The 20,223-nt window shown below is 42.6% G+C and overlaps 1 protein-coding gene across 2 annotated transcripts in view; it reads left to right on the forward strand.

The window, feature by feature from the left end:
* The window catches only part of Cacng3 (calcium voltage-gated channel auxiliary subunit gamma 3), an 86,865-nt gene that overhangs the window by 52,677 nt on the left and 13,965 nt on the right, over positions 1-20,223 (forward strand). The window contains exon 2 of one of the 2 annotated variants that reach the window (XM_063226677.1): positions 19,628-19,732. In XM_063226677.1, the coding sequence (XP_063082747.1) occupies positions 19,628-19,732 (105 nt within the window). The remainder of the gene's footprint in view (positions 1-19,627; positions 19,733-20,223) is intronic. The other variant, XM_003477821.5, reaches the window with a different exon arrangement.

Consider the following 20,223-nt stretch of genomic DNA (forward strand, 5'->3'; position numbering starts at 1 on the left):
AAGGCAGCTACTTCACATTTGAGAAGTACAAGGAAATAGAACAAAATTTCACATGGAAATTTCATGCCCCTAACCCAGGTTGAAGGGGTGTGGGTTAAGTTTCTTTGCATGCAAATGAATGTATTCAGATTGCAGAGTGTTGCAACCAACCCCTTCCTTCCTCCAGGCAAGCTACTCAACACCTCACCATAGGAGAAACACCTCCAGGTGGCATCCACCACAGCTGATAGATGGCATCCAGAGATGGTATTAAATAGCATCTCACCACATGGGGAGGAAGCTACTTCCTTTTCAATTCACATCATCTAACTGGAATTTAATCATATCACTTTGTTTTCATTGTGCTTATTTTTACAGAGGCCTTCTCTTTGCAGCTAGAAGTACACTCTTTTCATTTACGATTGAGTTATGAAGTATCTTTGAAGTTAAATTTAAAAGAGAAACTGAGTTGATTTAAGGAGAAATGTAAAATAAATACTAAAACATGTGATACAAGTATTCAGGGAAACAAATAGAGGCTGAGGAGCAGCTAGCTGCTGCAGCCCTCCAGTGTGGATCCACATCTCTTTCTCAGATACATTTCGGGGATTAGAATATTGAGGGTTTTAGAAAGATATGAGGGTTCATTTTTCACAGATGGCTTGATGCCTCTGGGCAACACTCTGCGATCAGATACAGTCATTTGCATGCAATAAAACTTAAAAATAATCATAAATAAGATAAAGACCAGAATAGTCTCTCAAGTTAGTGCAGATCATATTTTGCCACCAAAATCTCCAATTTTATACAATTTTTTCAGCATTTTGGATAAAGAATCTCAGATCCCAGAAATCATACCAGCATATCCTAGCTGAGAGTATATGACATTGAGTAATGAGTGTGACAGTGAGCTGCGTGTTTCATCTGCTTGCTGTTATACAATCCTCATGCCAACCTGAAGAGTTAGGTACTAGGATTATACCCATTTTCCAGATGAGGAAGCTGAGATCTCAAGTGATTAACTCACTTGCCAAAGGCTCCCAGTGAGCACCACAGCAGAACTCAAATTGAGAGCCAAGCAAGCTGGAGCAGGACAGCAAGAGGTGGCCGCAACTTGGAATTGGCCACCCCCATCTCACCGGAGGTCCTGGTGATGATTCTCACTGTCCTGCTGAATAGGCTCTCCCAACAACATCATTCCTTTGTTAGGTGGGAAAGAGAAAACTGTTTCCAGGTGCCCCAGAGAGCCAAGCCACACCCCAGGCAGCAGGTGTGAACACCACTGTGATGTCATTAGCACCTCGGAGGAACCTGGACAGCCTGAGGCCCACCTGGGAGCTGCTTCTCTCCTCCTCTGCTTCACGGCTTAGCCTGCCAACCTGCCCCTTCCTTGCCAACAGTACCTTCTTGGCTGCCTCTTTTTCCTGTTACTTGTGTTTGCTGGGTACACAAACCCCTTGCCAGACCATTCTCAGCTAAACGTTTTCTTGTCTGTTACCTTTCATTTTCACATTGAAGAAGTACAAGGAAATAGAACCAAAGCAGCAAAATTCACTTAGAATCCACTTTGAAAAATTAAAATATAAGGAGCTCCCATTCTGCCACTTAAAATCTACCTTTTCCCCAACGTTCAGAAAAAATCACTGTTGAAAGAGACCCTCTCAATACTTATGTGCACCAAGACATATCTGTGTCATACCTGTTCATGCTTACTATGGCTTACTATGGCTTACTATGGCTATGCTGAAATCAGTATCTACCTATTTAGCAATCAATCCACAAAATGATCTACGTGCAATTGCTGAGGAGTACACGGTCCAACTCCTGAGGCCACTGTTCTCGCAGACTGCTTTATAATCCACTTGCACATATTTTTGCCTGATAAAAATGTCTCCCACGTTGAGCTGCAACTTTTAAAAAATGTATCCATTGCAGACACTTTTTTCTGCTCGGTCTTAATGGTCAGAATGCCCTCAGAACTCTTTGATAACTGCCTGACAGTACCTCAGGGGAGCCAACTGTCCCCCTAATAAGGGTCATCTAAGAAGCCTTTGAGCCTTTTCATTCTTACATTGTCCTTCTGATATCCACAGCAGCCTTCTGAATGGTGTCATTGTATCCATTTTAAATTAAGGAAACGGGAGCTTGGAGAGGTAGAATAAATAGCCAAAGATGCACAGCAAGGAGGGGAGGTGCCAAGACATAGTCCCAGGTCAGCCTGACCTCATGATGTTGCAAAGCGTCTGATGAGGAAGGGTCTGAGCGATGCTCAGTATCACTGCCCCCTGGCAATACTGATAAGTACCGGTAGGCAAATGAAACTATTGCCTTTTATTGATGTCAGAGAAGACTATAACTCATTTAGCACCTAGTTTGCATCCAGCACCTGAATAGATGCTTCATAAGCATTTTTATTGAATTCTCTTAAAAGACAAAAAACAACAAGGAGCATATTAGGCAGATACTGGCACCTTGTTTATAGGAAACTGAAGGTCAGTGCTCAGTGCCATATAGAAAAGAGTGGAGTTAGGTTCTGAATCCACATCTTCAGGGATTGCATTTTTCGTGGATATGGACCTTGGCCCACAAGCCCATGGGTATGTGAATACAATACTGCTTTCCTGCAAGTGAAATTATTGGCCTGGTTTGGTTTTTGCAGTACTAGGGCATGAACTGAGGGCCTCTACATTGGGAGGCATCCAGTGCCTATTTTGTGTTTTTATTTTGAGATATGGTCTCCCTAAGTCATTAAGTTGCCCAGGCTGGGCTTGAAGTTACGATCTTCCCGCCTCAGCCTCCCAGAGTGCTAGGATTAGTTTCTTAATTTCTCTTCTTCATCTGTCCTTTTAGTTTTCCCATCTCATTTCCTGACACAACTATTGACTTCAGTCAAACACCTCCAAAGTTTAGACAACCTGGATACATTTGTTTGCCCCACACCCCCACATCCAATGTACTAAGACTTGTTGGCTCTGTTTTCAAAAATACATCCATCTCTTGATATGCACAGGGGTTTGGTTCCAGAACCCTGTGTCCCAAAATCCCAGAATGCTCAGGTCCTTATAGAAAATGGCATAGCCTTTCCGTGTAACCTGCACACATCCTCCCACATGTCTTAAATCATCTCTCCATGGCTTACAATACCTAATGTGATGTAAATGTTATATAAATAGGTGTTGTATTGTATCATTTAGGGGGAAATGATAAGGAAAAACCCCATGTCTGTACATGTTCAGTGAAGACACAATTTTTTCCTAATTTTTCTATTCTCAGTTGTTTGAACTCACAGATACAGAATCTATGGACATGGAAGGCTGGCTATACAGTTTCACCTAAACACAAAGGTTTCCTCCCCCCCCAGAGCCCTTCATACACTCCCAGCTGCCACTGTCACTGTTCCAAAGGTCTCCCTGGCCCCTGGCTGTCCTTGCTTTCATGCTTTCTCAATTCCCTCCCTTCCACTACCTCAGACCTTCTCTACCCCACATCTAGCAGGACAATTTTTAAAATGCACCTTGGATCACACCCTTTCCTGTCCCAAGCCTCACTGTGCTTGGAATAAGACCTTCATGGCCTTGTGGCTCCTCACATGGCTGCAGCTCCCATTTCAGCCTTTATCTCCTTGCCCCCCTCCTCTTACAGTACACTTCATATGAGTGCTTTTAGTTCCTCCGTGCACCACCTCATTCCCACCAGGACTAGCCCGGCTTCCTCCCTTTGCCTAGAGCACTCGTCCCTGGTTCTTCCTCTCAAAGCTCTCCTGTCACCTCCCATCGGAGATACCCAACCCATTACCATTTCCCAGTCAATCCGGAGCCCCTTATTCTGCTTTACATTCTTCCTAGCTGGTAGTTCTGTTTAATCTCTCCCCACTACCTGGATTTGGAGGCTCTCTGTGACCTATAGCCTTGCACAGAAGTGGGCAGGTAGGTGGCTCATAGCTATTTCTTGTGGAAGCCAATGGATAAATTTCCTATGAGCTCTGTTCTTTGGGAGAGAGGGGCAAGAACTTCTAGCCAATTCTTCAATCGCAGTCAAATCCTTCTGCAGGAGGGGTAGATAGATACATTGGGTCTGGGTTGTCTTCTAGCCATGCCTGCATCTGCTGAGAAATTTTGATCCGTGAAACAAAAAAGCCATGAGGTTCATAGAAAGAATCATCCACCACGCGTCTTCATCTCATGTCATTCCATCATACTCCCAAGCCTAGACCTCCTCAGTGGTCCTGGTTTTCCCTTCCCTCGGTCCCAGAAGCCAGACCACAGAGATGTATTGAAGCAGGCTGAGAACATGCTGCTGAGCACAAGCCTCAGTGACTTCTGCTCCCAGGGGAACATGCCCAGCCCTGTTCTCATTGTGAGTCAGTGAGTCAGAGTCTGTAAGCTACTTAACACTCATTGTTCAGTCTGATACTCGTGAGAAAGCCAAGAGGAAAGAAAGATACCTAAAAAGCCTGACTTCCCAAACCAGAAACCAAGAGCAGGAAGACTAATGTGAGTTGCTCAGGTCTGCAGGATGGACTTGGAACTAAGCTGGTACTGGGAGACTGTGACATGTTTAGAGTTTAATAAATGGTAGGTTCTGTTGTTCCAAGAAGGGGATCCTATTGTGAGGATTTCTTCATTGCAAATGATGGAAATTCATTTCAAAATAAGCAGGAGCAGACACAAGGGACTATCATTTAATGGAACTGAAATACCAGAGGTTCACTTATGTTATGGCCTCTGTCTAGACGTCCCCCAAAGTTGCATGCACTCATTTGAGAAGTGGCTGGATTATGGGTGTGTGATAGTGGATTAGTCCACCAATTGGTTTAGCATGATTCTGGGTGTGAATGATAGAATTATTGAAGAAGGAAAACCCACTTTAGGTATGGGTAGCACCAACCAACAGGATTGCAGCCTGAATGGAACAAAAAGGGAAAGAAGGCAGGCTTTACAGTCTCCATTTTGCCATGCCATGGATTGTTTCTCCTCTGCCACACTCTGCTGCATGCTGCCTTGATTTGGAATTAGCAGACTATGGACTGAAACTTCTACAAACTGAAAGCTGCTATAAACCTTTTGTTGCTTAACTTGTGAGTGTTGAGTATTTATCCCAGCAATGAGAAAGTAACTAAGACAATTTAATTCAGGTATGACTGAATCTAGGGGCTCAAATGATATTGTGAAGATCTAGACCATAAACACTTTTTTGCTCTGTTCTGTATATTAGTTTCACCCTCAGTTTATCATCTACAAGGGCTAGTTTTTGATCATTGCACCCACAACTTGGGCTACTTTAGACACCCAGTGGAAAAGAATACTTTTATTTCTCAACAATTCTATTCAAAGTTCCAAGACTATCTTCACTAGGTTTTCTACCTATCCCTGAGTCAACAACCCACCAGGGTGGTAAATGTTTTGATTGGTCAGATTCAGGTCAAGTGTCCTTCCTTTAGGCAATTACAGTGGCCAAGAAAACTTGGACTTTCTGATTTGTTGTGAACAACCACAGGCCCACCCTTGAAGCAAGGAATCCCTGCATATAACATACTCTCTGTTCACTCTGTCTCTCTGTCTCTGTGTCTATCTCTGTCTCTATCTCTCTGTTCTGTCTCTGACTCTGTCTGTCTGTCTGTCTGTCTGTCTGTCTGTCTGTCTCTCTCTCTGTCTTTGCCTGCACCTTCGTGTCAGGTTGAAGTGAGGGAGAAGCTTTTCCCTACAGCAGAATGAGTGTAGCATAAGCAACAGAAGGTAGAATGGATGCTCCCCAGACAGCTGGCCACGTTCTCTCCAGTGACCTTGGGCCCTTTACTATCACAAATAACATGCTGTGACTCTCTGTATCACTGGTGATCTTGTACCAGCCAGCAAATGACATCCAACTATGGGCTCCAGATTCAGGGCCCTGGATGGCCAGTCCCTGGGAACTCGTGGCAGCAGGTGACTGCACAGCTTGCTGAAGGGTGCGGTGAATGTTCTGTGGGCTTGAACACACTCCTCACTGGGAGAGATAAGAGTCTCAGAGTTTTGAAGAAGTGGGCTGGGCTTGGAGACCCCAAACAAAAACCATGGCTTCAGAGGGGAAGGGAGGCAAAAAAGGGGAGCTGAGGGCCCAGGCTCAGAAAATTCTAGGACGAAAGGAGAGTCTCAAGCAGTGATAAGATGTCCACAAGTGATGCTTAAAGATTAGCCCAGACTTGGAAAAAAACAATACCTTCCCCATTCATTCACTTGTTCACTCATTGGTTGAACAACCTACCATGTTCCAGGAAGTAGGAACATAACCAAACAAAACATGGTGCTCTTTTCAAATTTAAATCAGAGTAGAATAGACAGGTATAATTAAATACATAATTATTTATAATAATTCCCTGGAAGACAAACATGGGGCACCACAGGAATAATCAAATTGCATCAGCCTGAGGATATATTCATGGCAAGATCTTAAATACAAGGAAGAATTAATAAAAGGGGGAGATAGGGAGATATGTTCAAGGCAAGCAGTATACATGCAAAGGTTCTGAGGCAGAAGAAAAAAGCAAAACCTGCGCAGGGAGAGTTTGGGGAAAAGAATTTGGAAATGAAAAGGTGCCAGATCTCATTTGATCTCATAAGCTAGGATTTTTGTCACTTTCCAACAGAGAGCCACTTTGTCAAAAACTCCCCCAGGAACACTCACTAAGAGACAGGCATTCAAGAAACATTTATGAAGCTTCTGCTCTGAAGCAGGACTTGCAAGATATTTGAGACACAGTGGAGCTGAAGAAGTTAGAAATTAAACAAGGCAATACATATGACTGAGATAATTAGTTCACTCATATAGAATCTATAAAGGAAGTAACTGTACATGGTTAAGGCAGCCAGGACCTGAGAACTTCCTGAGTGGCCAAGGGAAAGTGATCCAGTGGGGACAGGTGTAAATACAGAGGCCAGAAGCTGTGAGATGTGTATTCATCAACATATACAGACACACACACACACACACACACGTGCACACTCACAGGCATTGCACACCATTGCTTTCTCTGCATTTCCCAAAATTCATTTGCATCCTTGGCTAATAACTCCAGATGTCTCCTCACCTTCCTCCCCTGCCTCGTTACATCACACCACTTCCTGAGGCACACTCTGCTCCAGGACATTTATACAAGCAAGGTGGGGAGCTGGACTCTTGACTTGGCAGAATGGAACCCCAGTGTGGTGTTTGCTCAAAATGCCGTAACTATTCCTGGATGTCAGGTGCAGTTAATGGTTGCTGTGGCAACCGCCCATGCTTAATGAATAGAAGAGAGTAAAAGATGCCAGATAAATGTCAGGGCCCTGGATGGATTTGCTTGCAAGTAAATCTGTTAGCACTGGGCAGAGCTGACCATCGAAGGTTGAAATGAGCAGTAGCTGGTTACAGATTCAGGAACCTCTCTTCCATTTCTCAGTTTTGCACAGTCATAATGACACAAAATGTCAAAAAAGCAGGGCTCTTTATACACACAGTTAAACACAGGCTACAATTTTGTGGGTTTGATTCTATACATGTTTATGGAACTTGCAGGAAGCAGAAATCTAAGCATCAATCTCTCAGGAATTAAGAGACACCATTTAAAAACAACTTCTGGGTTATTTTTTTAAAATGGTGCCAAATTGGGTCATAAAATAATATTTAAACTCCAAACCTCCCCATGTAATATTGTCAGAAAATGGATGGATAAGATAAAGAGGCTTAGGTTAAAATTTGCATAGTGAGCACCTCTCAAGATTGTTGGTGCATCTCTACGGCCAGGTGAAGAACTCAGCCAGAAAGAGCACATACCTGTGATTCCAGTACTTTGGGAAACTGAGGCAGGAGGGTGGCAAGTTCAAACCTAGCCTAGGAAACTTAGACACTTAGGGAGACCCTGTGTCAAATAGCTACAGCTATAACTCTGTTTGAAGGCCCCAATTTCAATCCCCAGTACTTTAAAAAGAAATAAAATAAAACAGAAAGGCTGCACTAGAAGCAGTTCAAAGTATGAAAATGGAAACCATTTCCACAGGCCAGGCCAGTTCTGTACCCATACCTGAGGTCTGGGACTCAGGACTTACCTGGTGGTGACAAGTTCTTGTTGGGAGACTTCAAATGAGTCTTCTTAATCTATTTTGTGATTCTGTAACAATATCTGAGACTGGATAATATATAAAGAACAGAGATTTATCTCTCACAGTTCCAGAGTCTGGGATTCCAAGGTCAAGGGACACATTTGAACCATAGCACCAGTCTTGAATGGCCTCTTTCCCTCACCTTCCACAGCCTCCAAACCCACCTTGTGTACCCCCAGCCAAGATCACAGACATTCACAGGGGCCTTGTCATAATGATGGCTCTAGGACAGCATCTGGCTGCAGGGGCTGTAGCACTGTCCTGAGGTCATAGCACAGCTCTCCATCTGACCTGTGGTGAGCCTCAGAATTCTGGGTTCACAGGTTCTTGGGGACTAATTAGTGTATTGTGATGGACCACAAGAATGCAGTTCGAACAAACAAACCTGAAAGAACCCCTGTGAATTTTACAAGGTGGGCCCAAATTTTCCAGTCACCTAAGAAGGACAGATGTCACCAGGCCCAAATATCTGAAATGAAGGAGCCACAGCCATAGCCCTGCTCTCATCCAACCCTTGTCTCCAAAGCCCTGGTATTATCAGGAAACCTCTGTGGTCTGAAAAGAGGATGATTGGTTGATTCCTTTGAATGCCTGCTAAGGCCGGGTTAAAAGTTTGGAGCCAGGTATGACGGTATACACCTGTAGTTCCAATACTGTGGGAGCTGAGTCAAGAGGATTGAAAGTGTGAGCCCAGCTTGGGCAGTTTAGCAACTCAGCAAGACCTGTATTCAAATAAAAAAATTTTAAATAAACTGGGGAGTGGAGCACAGTGCAAATACTGAGTTCAAACCTCAGTACCACCCCCACAATGATGACCTTGGGACTCTAAACAAAAGAGTAACTATAGAGACAATTCCACCCTCACTGATAACCAGCATCAAAGTAATAATACTAATACTATTACTACTAATAATAAGTTGTCCAATAAAGAAGATCAGTAAACTTTTGGATTTTCCCCACAGCATTTGAATGCTTTTACGTAAACGTCACATATCAGATAATATCCGGCTCTTATTCTTGGTCTCTTTGCATTCCTGCTTAGCAATCACCTCAAACTCACAATTATTCTGTGTCATTGGTTCATCTTATGTCAGTGCCTATGGAGTTGGTGCTGGGCTGCAGACATGAACTAGAACCTGCCCTGCCATCAGGCTGGGGTGGCTGGGCTCTTGGCCCCCCTGGACTGGCTACATCCTAGGTCATAGACTAAACAGGGCTTCGTTTGGACTCAAGGTCAATCAGATAATTAAGGACTAGGGAAAACATTTTACCACAAGCTTCTCGAGCCCACCCAATATATTGATTAAGCAAAGCACTTGAAAACAGGTTTGTCAAAAATAAAACAGGACAATTCACTGCATGCAGAGGATGAACAAGCAGCCCCAGCAGCTCCTCTACCCAATAAATTTCCCATGCTGGGGTCTGAGGCAGGGCGCCTTCAAGACTGGGCATCTGGCTCTGGGCAGACGTGGCTGGACTCCAGCTTGGCTGCTGTTCTATTTCATTATCAGTTGTCACTTCTGTTTCTTCAAAGGTTCAATGTCACTTCAATGATTCCTCTAAGACACATTCCACCTCTACCAGACCTTAGCACCCAAAGCAATCATTCAACACTATAATCAAGTTACATTTTTCTAAGTCCTCTAAAAGCATAGTCTATATTCCTTTCCAGTTTCCATCCTGGCCTGGAAAATGTTTGGTGATCTGTGTTGCCCTTTGTAGGCCTGGCCTCGCCCTGCTTCTGCTCTCTCTCTCTCTGCTTGTGGCTGTACACTTGTCTTAGTTCTGGAAAAACACTAGATGTTCTCCTTTTTTGAGGCTTTGGTGGCTTCTTTTGGATGGAAGGCTTTTTCTCTCAAATCTCACCATAAATGACATTATGGTTTCGATCTTAAATGCCTTCCAATTGCTCATAAATTGAAGGCTTAATCCCCAGATAAGGGCACTATTGGAGGGCAGTGGAAGTTTCAGGATGGGGCCTAGTAAAAGTTAGGCCACTGGGCGTGTGGCCTAGAAGGAGATACTGAGACCCTGACCCCTTTCTATCTCTCTCCCTTTTTGCTTCCTGGCCACCATGAGGTGAGCAACATCGCTCTTCTCTGTGCTCCCATCCATGATGCTCTGCCTCAACCCAAGCCCAAAGCAAGGAGACAAAATAAATCTTTTCTCCTTTAAGGAGTTTTTCCCAGGTACTTTTTCATAATGACAGAAAGCTGACTAACACAAATGACTTCCTCCTGTCTTTGAAGTTACTCTCTCCCGGAGCCCTCTTCCTCTGTCCACCCAATTTCATGGTGTCTCTTCCACCACCCACCCCACTGACCACTCTCATTGGCTTTCCCCAGGATTCATTATTCTCCAGATTTATTGCTCTCCTGCAACTTACTACTCCCTGAAATTATTTTTTCTTTTTACTGATAGTTCTATTTCATTTACTTTCTCACTCAGGATCTTTCTCCACTGCAGTGGCACAGCACTGAGATCCAGAAGCTAGTCTGTTTTGTTCACCAATGAATTTCAAGTGCTTCAGACCATGCTTCATGGAACCCAGGAAACTCTATAGACACTGTGGAACAAAAGAACATGCACCAACACTTCCATTTTGTACTTCTGTTACATCTAAGGATGTTTATTTCTCATTAACTCATTCATTCACTCTTTTGGCTCTTTTATTAAAAGCCATAACTCATAATTGCTCTACCCCAAGTGCTTCTTCTTGCTCAGAGAGATCAAGTTCAACTCAGGGTCCTCATTAGCCATGAATTTATTACTAAATCCTGTATATGTGAGGTTTCATGAACTAGCAAGTGAGCCCTGTCTTGGTATGAATAAGAGCGTTCATGACCTGACTCCTCATAAAATCAGCTTAAAACATTGCCCTGCACCCTCCCCACCTCCCACCCTTACCCCATTTAACACTCTGGCATTCCCAGTTTCTGTCTGGCAGCTTCTCTCTGATTGCAAGCTTTGTCAACATGTGACAATACAGGGCAAATGGAAGACAAAATGTGGTGTGCCAACCATGGGCAAATGAGAGCCTGCTGGCAGGACACAAACTAACAATAGAAGAAGAGAAAATTGACAAGGATGATGGCATGATAGACACATCCAATGATTTCAAAACCAAAGATTAGCAGAAGCCCTTGGGAAAACTGATGACATGCTTAAAATTTTTTTGTTTTTGCAAAAATGACCCACTTTATGATCCTGCTATGAAAATCAAGAAAGCAAAGGATTTTGTATTAGGCCATTGTGTGACTTTATCAGAAAAATGATGTTACTTCCCCAAATCAGCATGACTTACTTTATGTTCACCCTACTGCAGTGTAGGAGCAGATAAGGCAAAAATAAACATTTTCATAAGTCGGAATTTCATGTGCATGGTAATGTCGGGAGCCTATCTTTGGCTTTCACTGTGTACTGTGAAATAGTTCTTATTTGTAAGTGTACTCCCTTGAAGCCCATGGTCTCCAACTTCAGCCACCCAGTCAGCATACTCCTGGAGCTGTGAAAAATGCAGCTCCTGGATTCATTAGGGATCTCTGGGAACGATCCAAACTTCTTTAGTTGTCAACCTCCCCCCCCCCCACTTTCCTTAAATCCTTGAAGCAATTCCAGCGTAAGCCAGGGTTGAGAATTGATGTTTACAGGTTTTTTTGTTTTGGTTTGGATTTTGGTGTTTTGTTTGGTACTGGGGATCAAACTCACAATCTCATGCTTGCCAAGCAGAAGCTTGTGCCTACTGAGCTATATCTCCAGCCCTGTTTTCGGGTATTCTTATCTCCATATAATGCAGATCTACTGTAACACAGACCCCAAAATTTTTGCAGTCAATGGGTTGCTTTTGATTTCTTAACCCAAGTACTCAAGAAACATAAACAAACTTGATATTTGCTTTTCTTTCTGTATGTCAAGATAAACTCTCAAACTAGGATCTGAGAAGAGATTTACATAATTGAACTTGACACCTTGGTGCTCTGGTTAGGGATGCCTAGAACCAGGTCCTGCGCAGAAATGGGATCAGTGTAGTTTCTGGAGCTTAGTACTCATCTCACCACAAATGTAATCAGTACAGCCAAATTCCAGGCCCCAATAGCCAGCTGAGAGCTCAAAACTAAGACCTACCAGAGACCAAGGTGTCATGTCAGGGCGCTGGTTAGGGGTGCACCCTTTCACTCTTCCTAATGTGATGTACTGTGACCTTGTTGGACTAGGTGAACCTACAGCCACTAAAGCCTGCCCCCAGGCCCTCTTATGGGCTGCTCATAGCACATTGGAGATGGAAGACCATGCGCAGGTCTACTGACATCCTTTCCTTTCACTGGAGGAGGCATAGCCTGGGGAAATCTCCCTTCAGAAAAGTTGACCTGGGTTTATAATCTCATTTCCCCAGGCCTCTCTTTTCCAGGACCAGGATTTCTTGACTTGAAACCCAAAATACTAGATGCAAAACTATTTTCAAAGGATCCAGAAAGACTCATCTGGCCCCTGGCCAAACATGGTCTCACAGGTGCTCCGGCTGTATTCCCTCCAGAGGGTGGCAGTCCAGGCTCATGCACAAGTATGCATGTGTGTATGTGAATCTCTCTGAGGATAGAAGGGAAGCCAAAGTCTACAGCTTCCCGTGAGTATCTTCATAGTCCAGATCAAAACTGAGATGCTAATGACATGAGTATCATAGATTTCTCATCTTGGCACCCAGGCTTGAGTCAGGTACAGTGGTGAGTGCCAGTAATCATGGCTACACAGAAGGCTGAGACAGGAGGATTACAAGTTCAAGGCCAGTCTGGGCCATTTAGTAAGACTTTGTCTCAAAATAAGACTTCAGTCAGACTTTAGATTTATGCCTCATTTCCCCTATCTTTAAATGTGCAGTATTTATTACATCAGCATACACTTACCTAAACTTACCATACCCTAAGCATTACTCTAAAGCATTGACAAATAGGGACTCCTCTTCCTCTCATAAAAACCTTAACAGAGGACACTACTATTATGCTCCAACCTTACGGAGGAGAAAACTAAGCACACATAAGCAAAGTGATTTACTAATCTGTGGCACAATCAAGATTCCAGCACAGTCATCCTCACTCCAGAAACCACAATTGTCGTGCCACCATGTGACCCATAATGGTGCCTGCTTCTTATCACTGTGAGAAATAACCAAGGAGCCTTCACCCACTGCGTCACAAAGTACATCTAAATAAGAAGTGGATAATATAACGATTTCTTTTGCAACTCCAACTATCAGGAGATTATCAACGCTTTTAAAATGAGGCGATCTAGGCTCAGAGGAATAAATAACTTGCCTAAAGTGTCTTAATCAGGTGAAACCCTATCACAAAATCTCACAGACTGAGTGGTGGCTAAACAATTGGAATTTATTTCTCACAGTTCTGGAAGTAAGAAGTCTGGGATCAGGATGCCAGCATGGCCTGGCTCTGCTGAGGACTTTATTTTGGCTTGCCCATTGCCCTCTTCTCATTGTATCCTTACATGGGGAGGTCAGAGAGCTCTATGGATTCCTTTCCTTAAAGGCATTAATCCCATTGGTGAGGACTCCACCCTCAAAACCTAAGCACTACTTGTACCATCACTGCCACTTCCCTACACCGTCACCTTAGGGACTAGGACTTTAGACTATGAGTTTAGGGGAGAAATATTCAGTCCACTACATAAAGCCATCCAATGGAAGGGGCAGGAAGTGCTGAGACAGGGGTTTAAACTCAAGCCTCCAAAGCTTGTGCTCCCCCGCTCCACTTCCCCGATATAGAACAACTATAAACCTGCCACGAAAAGCAGAGGCCTACTTTTCCCCCCAGATGTCAATAATCCGAATTGTTTGGACAAATTCATAGCTGGGCAGCCTTACTGTCCCTCGTGGTTGTTGATAACCATTTCCCAGTATCAGGAAATAACTCAGAATGGGGACTCTGAACCCCTCATGCAGCCCAAGTAGGTTGGAAGTGTCACTTTTCTTGTACATAGTTGACAAGGACTTCAAGAATCAGAAGGCCTAATGTTCCATTTTTTAGACTCCTTTCCACCCTTGAATACTTCAAAACCACCCAGGACTCTGTGGATCTTTTAGGTGACCCCAAACCTGGTTGCTCCTAACCTTAAGGAACAGCTGGGATTGAGCTTGGTCCCTGTGCAACTCAGTCTCCTACATGGTCGAGAAATCCAGTGTGGAGGGGCAGCCAGAAGCTGATGGACCCAGTGAAACTGCCACGATAGCAACTTTGTCCCCCCGGTCTCCCTTTTCCTCAGATTGTGAATTTATACCTCTGAGCCTATAGAAATTGCAGTTCCCTCTGGCTTCAAGGCCTTTTCACTGGCTCTTTGTATAACTGGCTTCTTCTCTGTTTTCAGGTCTTCTGAACTCAAATCTCTAGTTTTCTCTGAAGCCAAAGTTACATACCACCTCTCCCCCTCTCATTCAGAGTCACCATTGCATCATCCTATTTTGCTTCCTTCAAAGCACAGGTATCTGCTTCATTATTTCCCCAGACTAGAGTTTCTGTCCTTGATGGGGCTTGCAGACCCAAGTCTCAGTCTCGGCCACCAATGAATCCTTGGATCTTAAAACAGTTATCCCTCTACAGTTCTCACACTCCCCTGTCCAGGTGCCCACCACACCATTCCCTGCCAGGTGGACCTACTGGGTGGCAGACCTTAATCTTCTGGCACCTCAAGCTACTTAGAGCCCCCAAGAATGTTTTCCTCTTGCTTATTCTGTCTCATCACACATGTAGTTCCCTCTGCTCAGACACATTCCTTTCTTCTTCTGATTAACTTCTAATTAAGCTTCAAGTCTCAGCTTAGGTGTGATTTCACCTTACATTCAGGTAAAATCATTCTACTAAGTTTGGTGAGAAAATTTTGATGATGGGAGTTGCATTACTTTAAATTCTTCCTATGCTAACCACATACATATAGTCTTTTGAATTTGCGAACTACATACATGTATTTTAATTTATAAAGATTATATAAATATGGTATAGTGGACTGCTTGTTGTTTTCTTTACAATATTTCTCTGCATTGAAAAAATAAATGTTACTATTAAATGCTAGTACTACAACGACTTAATTATTACAGCTTTGTTATATAACTTAATATCCTGCAAGTAACCACCTGCCTGGGCTCTTTCATTCATCCTGATATTTTTTCTAGCTAATTGCCTTCATTTTCCCAAATAGACTAATTCTATCATCTAGAAGAAAATGCTGCCTGTATTTCATTTTTTTCTGTTGTTTATAACTGAATTCTTGTGCTTACGAGACCTTGTAGAACTGTACTAAATATTAGGGAATTTCAGGGCATTATCTCATTCTTGATTTTAATAGGATTATTCCAAGGGTTTGACTATAAGGAATGTTATAAGAATACTTCCTCCAGGGAAGAAAGTATTCTTTCATTGCCTGAGCCAGAGATGAACAGTTGGTATAATCTCCTCCCAGGATGGAGCCACAGTCACCACAATGCTAGTCTCTACCATTATACCTTGACGTCTCAGCATATTTCTGCTAGTTCTGTCTTCCATTTCAAAGCTCTTCCCAAGATGCTGTGATCTCTTATTTCTCAGTGCTCCTTTCTCACACCTGCCCAGTGCTGGGTCCCTACCACCTCTCATTTGTGGTTACTGCACCTGTCCCCATCCTAAACACCTTGATTCCTCTCCAGGTCTATTTCACTCACTCTCAGTTTCTGCCTCCTTCTGCCCTAGGACTTTAGCTTACAGCTGTGCTGGGATAGTGTTTTCCTGTTTCCTGACTTAATCCTTGCTGTTTAGATTTTCCCATCATCTCTCTTGGCTCCATCCTTTGCAGTTTGTGGACAAGTCCCACTCCCTTCTATTTTCTAAGATTAACTGACATAGGGAAATACTCTTAAGGAAATGTAAGTGAGAAGAACAGCATGATCCCAATCTTGTTAAATTATTTTTGTGTGAAAGCATAGAGGAGGAAAGCCTGGGAGGAAATATAAAAAATGCTAACTAGTGGCTATTTCTGGGAGCCAACAATATGCTACTAATACAATTTTATGATGGGTATATGACTTGGAATGACAGCAGCTTCATTTTCAGTATGTCTTCCATGGGAGAAATTGTTGATTTTCTTTCTGTTTATATTGCTTTTTAAGATCTCACCATATTGCCAAAATGTCTTTTCTGGTCCTAAAATACCTACCAAAACCAACAGTAGGAATAGCTTTAATTTATTGAGTTCTTACTATGTTCCAGGAGCTGCGCTAAATATTTCATGTCATTGTCTGATTGAAAGATTTATGTGCAAAGTGCTGACAACAGTGGCTGTCACTGTAACTACTATTTACTGCCTCAATTAATTTTCTGGACAACTTCACGAGGTAACTATTGATATCTTCCTTCGTAGAGGAAGAAGCTGAGGTTCAAAGAGGCAATTTGATGTAGGTACCGCAACTAGTAGGTGGCTGAGTCAGGACTGATCTGAAGTGTGACTCCAAAACTGGGTTCTGCCCAAACATGTTTTAGCTCAGAGGTTACAAACTCGAATGCCTACAGAGACAAGCAAATGTCGTAAGAGTCAACCAGGGTTTTGGCCGATTTGTGTCCAGGCCTAAGAGGGTTCCTAATACTCAGCTACAAGGGGTTACTGTCACATAGAAATGTGAATCACAGCTCTTTATGTTCTAAGAGAAATTACAAATCAAGATTTTCATGTGAAATACCCTGAATTCTAAATCACAGCAACATACTTAAATTTTTAAAAAAATAAAGTAAGATACATTATAAAATACTGCAATTAAAATAAAGCAAATAAGCAAACAAAATCAGAAAACAAAACAGTTTGCAGCCCAGATTTGCAAAAGCCTACCATTCTCTGCTTCAGAAGCAGCAACAGATTGTGTCTTCTACCTTAGGAAGGCCCAAACTACATTTTCTTTTTCACTTTTGTCTTCACAGGTCAGAAATCTTTAGACCAGGGTTCCTCATATTTTCTTCTTGAAGGGCTAACGAGTAAATATTTTCAGCTTTATTGTCTCTGTCATATTTAACTCAGCCACAGCAGTTTGAGAAGTTTCATTGAAATTATATAAACAAGTGGGCATGGTTGCATTTCAGTAAAACTTTATTTATAGAAGCCAACATATGAACTTTTTACATAAGGTAACATTCTTCTTTTGATTTTTTTCAATTATCTAAATATGCGAACACCGTTCCTAGCTCATGGGCTGAACAAAAATAAGTGGTAGGTAACATCAGATCATTAGAAACTGGTGACTGTTTCCAGTAACTACTGGTGGTTGCTAGTTCTAGGTCTTGATTTCCATCTGCTTTAAGTCACATGGAGAAAGCTCATTTCACATGTGGATGCAGGCAAACACATAGTTCCTAATTCCCACACTGATTCTGATTGCTCTTAGAATGATTTTCAGCTGACCCTTTATTCCCTATGAAATGTTTCCTGATTTACGTAAAATAGTTAATAGAGAGGTTACACTACTACCAATAACCTGCCTGCTCATCATGGGAAAAAGTATGGTTGATGGGAAAATCATTGGTCCAGTTCATTGCCATAACCAACAGCGGGGAATGGATCACAAAATTAAACCACCTAGCAAAGGATTTTGCTTAGAACTCTAAAGCCATTCAAGAGACACAAGGCATGACAGTGGTTAGGAGCTTTGATTTGGGTTCTGTCAGACCTGCACTTGAGTAAAGCATTTCTTAGCTAAGTTTTTGGGTAGATTGTTTATTTGGCTAAGCCTCAGTTTTGTCACCTATAAAACAGGCATTGCAACATCAGATATTTTGAAAACTAAAGAGGGTAAAACATTAACATGCTTAGGTGGTATATAATAAATGGATGATATGTGTTAATTATCCAGTCAATTATAAGGCAGAAAATCAAACAAAAATTTGTAATCGAGACTTTGAAATCTAAACAAGAAAAACTTAAGATCTTTTATCATTAAGAGGGAAGATGTCATGAATTTGTCTTTCTTCTAAGAATTTCCTTGAGTCTTTTTGTCTGGATTATTTTGCTGGCTCAGAGTCTATTTTTTGCCTGTGACCAGAGACTCAGAAACAAAGAGATGTCCTACATATTCCATCACAATCATTCTGAAATGTCCTTGCCTGGAGCCTTTTATGGTAGGGATTAAACAGATTGTACTCATCATTATTAGATAATAATAGTCATAATGATAGTAGATGTAATAATAATAGCTATTCATACCACAACAGTGAAACCACAGGCTTTGGAGCCTGGATTCAAATATTGATTCTATCACTTAGCAACTGTGGTACCTTAATCACCTCTGTGTTTTTTGTTTCCTCACCAAAATGTCAATATTAATAACCCTTTATTCCTGAGGTGGTGGGGAAGAGTAAATGAGATAGAGGATATGAGGCTTTATCTGTGGACCTGGCCTATTGGAAGCAATCAATAAATAGCAGTTGTTACACTGGTGTACTTGCAGCTTTGCAAAAATTATCTTAGGTAAGCAGATAGCCTTTATGCAGTCTTACAACGGACTGCTATGAAATTCAAGAGCAGCTCTGTCCAGTTCTCTTCCACCTCCCACTTCTCACAACACTACATTGCCCCTCATCCCACATGAGCAAGAAGATATAATTCTACACTGTGTGGTAGCAAGACATTGTGAGTATTGTTTGTCATTTATAAGAACTGACAAAGCCATTCACTGCCACAGAGATTGGTTAATTGGCTAGTTAATAAGCACTCAGGATGATTATCAGTCACACACAATGAGTTAAGTCAAGTTTATGCTGAAGAAAAGAAAGCACTGACAGTTTCTTTGACATGCATCCTTAGCAATTGTGTGCCTCCTGAAGGGCTGAGCCACATAGTGAAGGACAGAGAGAAAAGGGGAAGGTCCTGTGGTCAGATATGAGTGTCTTTGGAGACAGTGAACTATATTCCAGAATGCCTCGAATCAGATCTTGATTAAAATCTTGGTCCTAGTACTTACCTGAGTAATTTGAAGCAAAATTCTTAAGCCCAAATTCTTCATTCATAAAATGGGAATACAAATTAATGTACTCAAATTCCACTTCCTTTTTCCCTTCACTAGTTGGAGAGGGCATGTTTATTTAGGCTACTGTTTAAGAGGTTTCACTGCATGGTCCACTGGCCCCAATGTTCTGGTGCCTGTGTGAAGCAGAGCATCGCAGCAGGCAGAGCACGGTGGAGCAAAGCTACTTACCTCCTTGAGACTGGGAAGCAAAAACAGAGGAAGCCCTCCAGAGTCCCAAAAGTCCTACAAGGACACATCCCCAGTGATTTAACTACCTTCTGCTGGGCCCCACCTCCTTAAGGTTCCTGCTAGCACCTCAAGCTGTTGACTAAGACTTTAAGAGGGAATTCAGGATTCAAACTACAGCAAACTTTCTTTTTCCTACACCTTAAATGAAGGTGCCTACCACCGCACAGCTCTAATGACCACGGGAGGGATCTACACCATATGATAGAGGCTGTGGATCCTGGATTCTCTCCTTGGCTCAGTATCATATTTGTTTCCACAGGGGCTTTCCGAGGTGTGTGCAAGAAAATCGATCACTTCCCTGAAGATGCAGATTATGAACAGGATACAGCTGAGTATCTCCTGCGTAAGTTCCCCCAATTCTCAGGTCTGTCCTGGGAGCAGGGTGGGGTCTCTTGCCATCGTCCACTCAGACACTGAGTTTGGGGTTCCTCTATATCTGTCTCTAAGTGCAAAGGAGCTTCACATGCAGAGACATTCATGTGGTTCTGATATCTAACTCTCAATTTCAGTGAACTAGAAAACAAGAAAAAAAAAGTAAATGAGTCAAAACTGAAAGGTTCTTTTTAGTCTCCTTAGTAAAAAATACCTAAGAAATTTTCAACTGGAATACAAGTTTCACCTTTCCCAGAGAGGTGATTTGAAGTGTTAATGGGCAAAGTGTTAATGGCTGAGGTGCTAATGGGTGAGGTGCTAAATGGGCAAGGTCCCAGGGGCGAGGCCTGTGAGGATAAATACAAACCACAAATCACCTCTCCTTTGACTTCCTTCCAGTTTCAATCCTAATGGGACAGGGCCAGTGGCTCCTAGGACTCTTCCAGGGTCAGAAATCTGGATGTGATGTGAACTGTCACAACT

This window comes from Cavia porcellus, unplaced genomic scaffold (genome assembly GCF_034190915.1).
Source record: "Cavia porcellus strain 051 isolate PalLab524CR breed Dunkin Hartley unplaced genomic scaffold, mCavPor4.1 scaffold_16, whole genome shotgun sequence".
Lineage (NCBI taxonomy): Eukaryota > Metazoa > Chordata > Mammalia > Rodentia > Caviidae > Cavia > Cavia porcellus.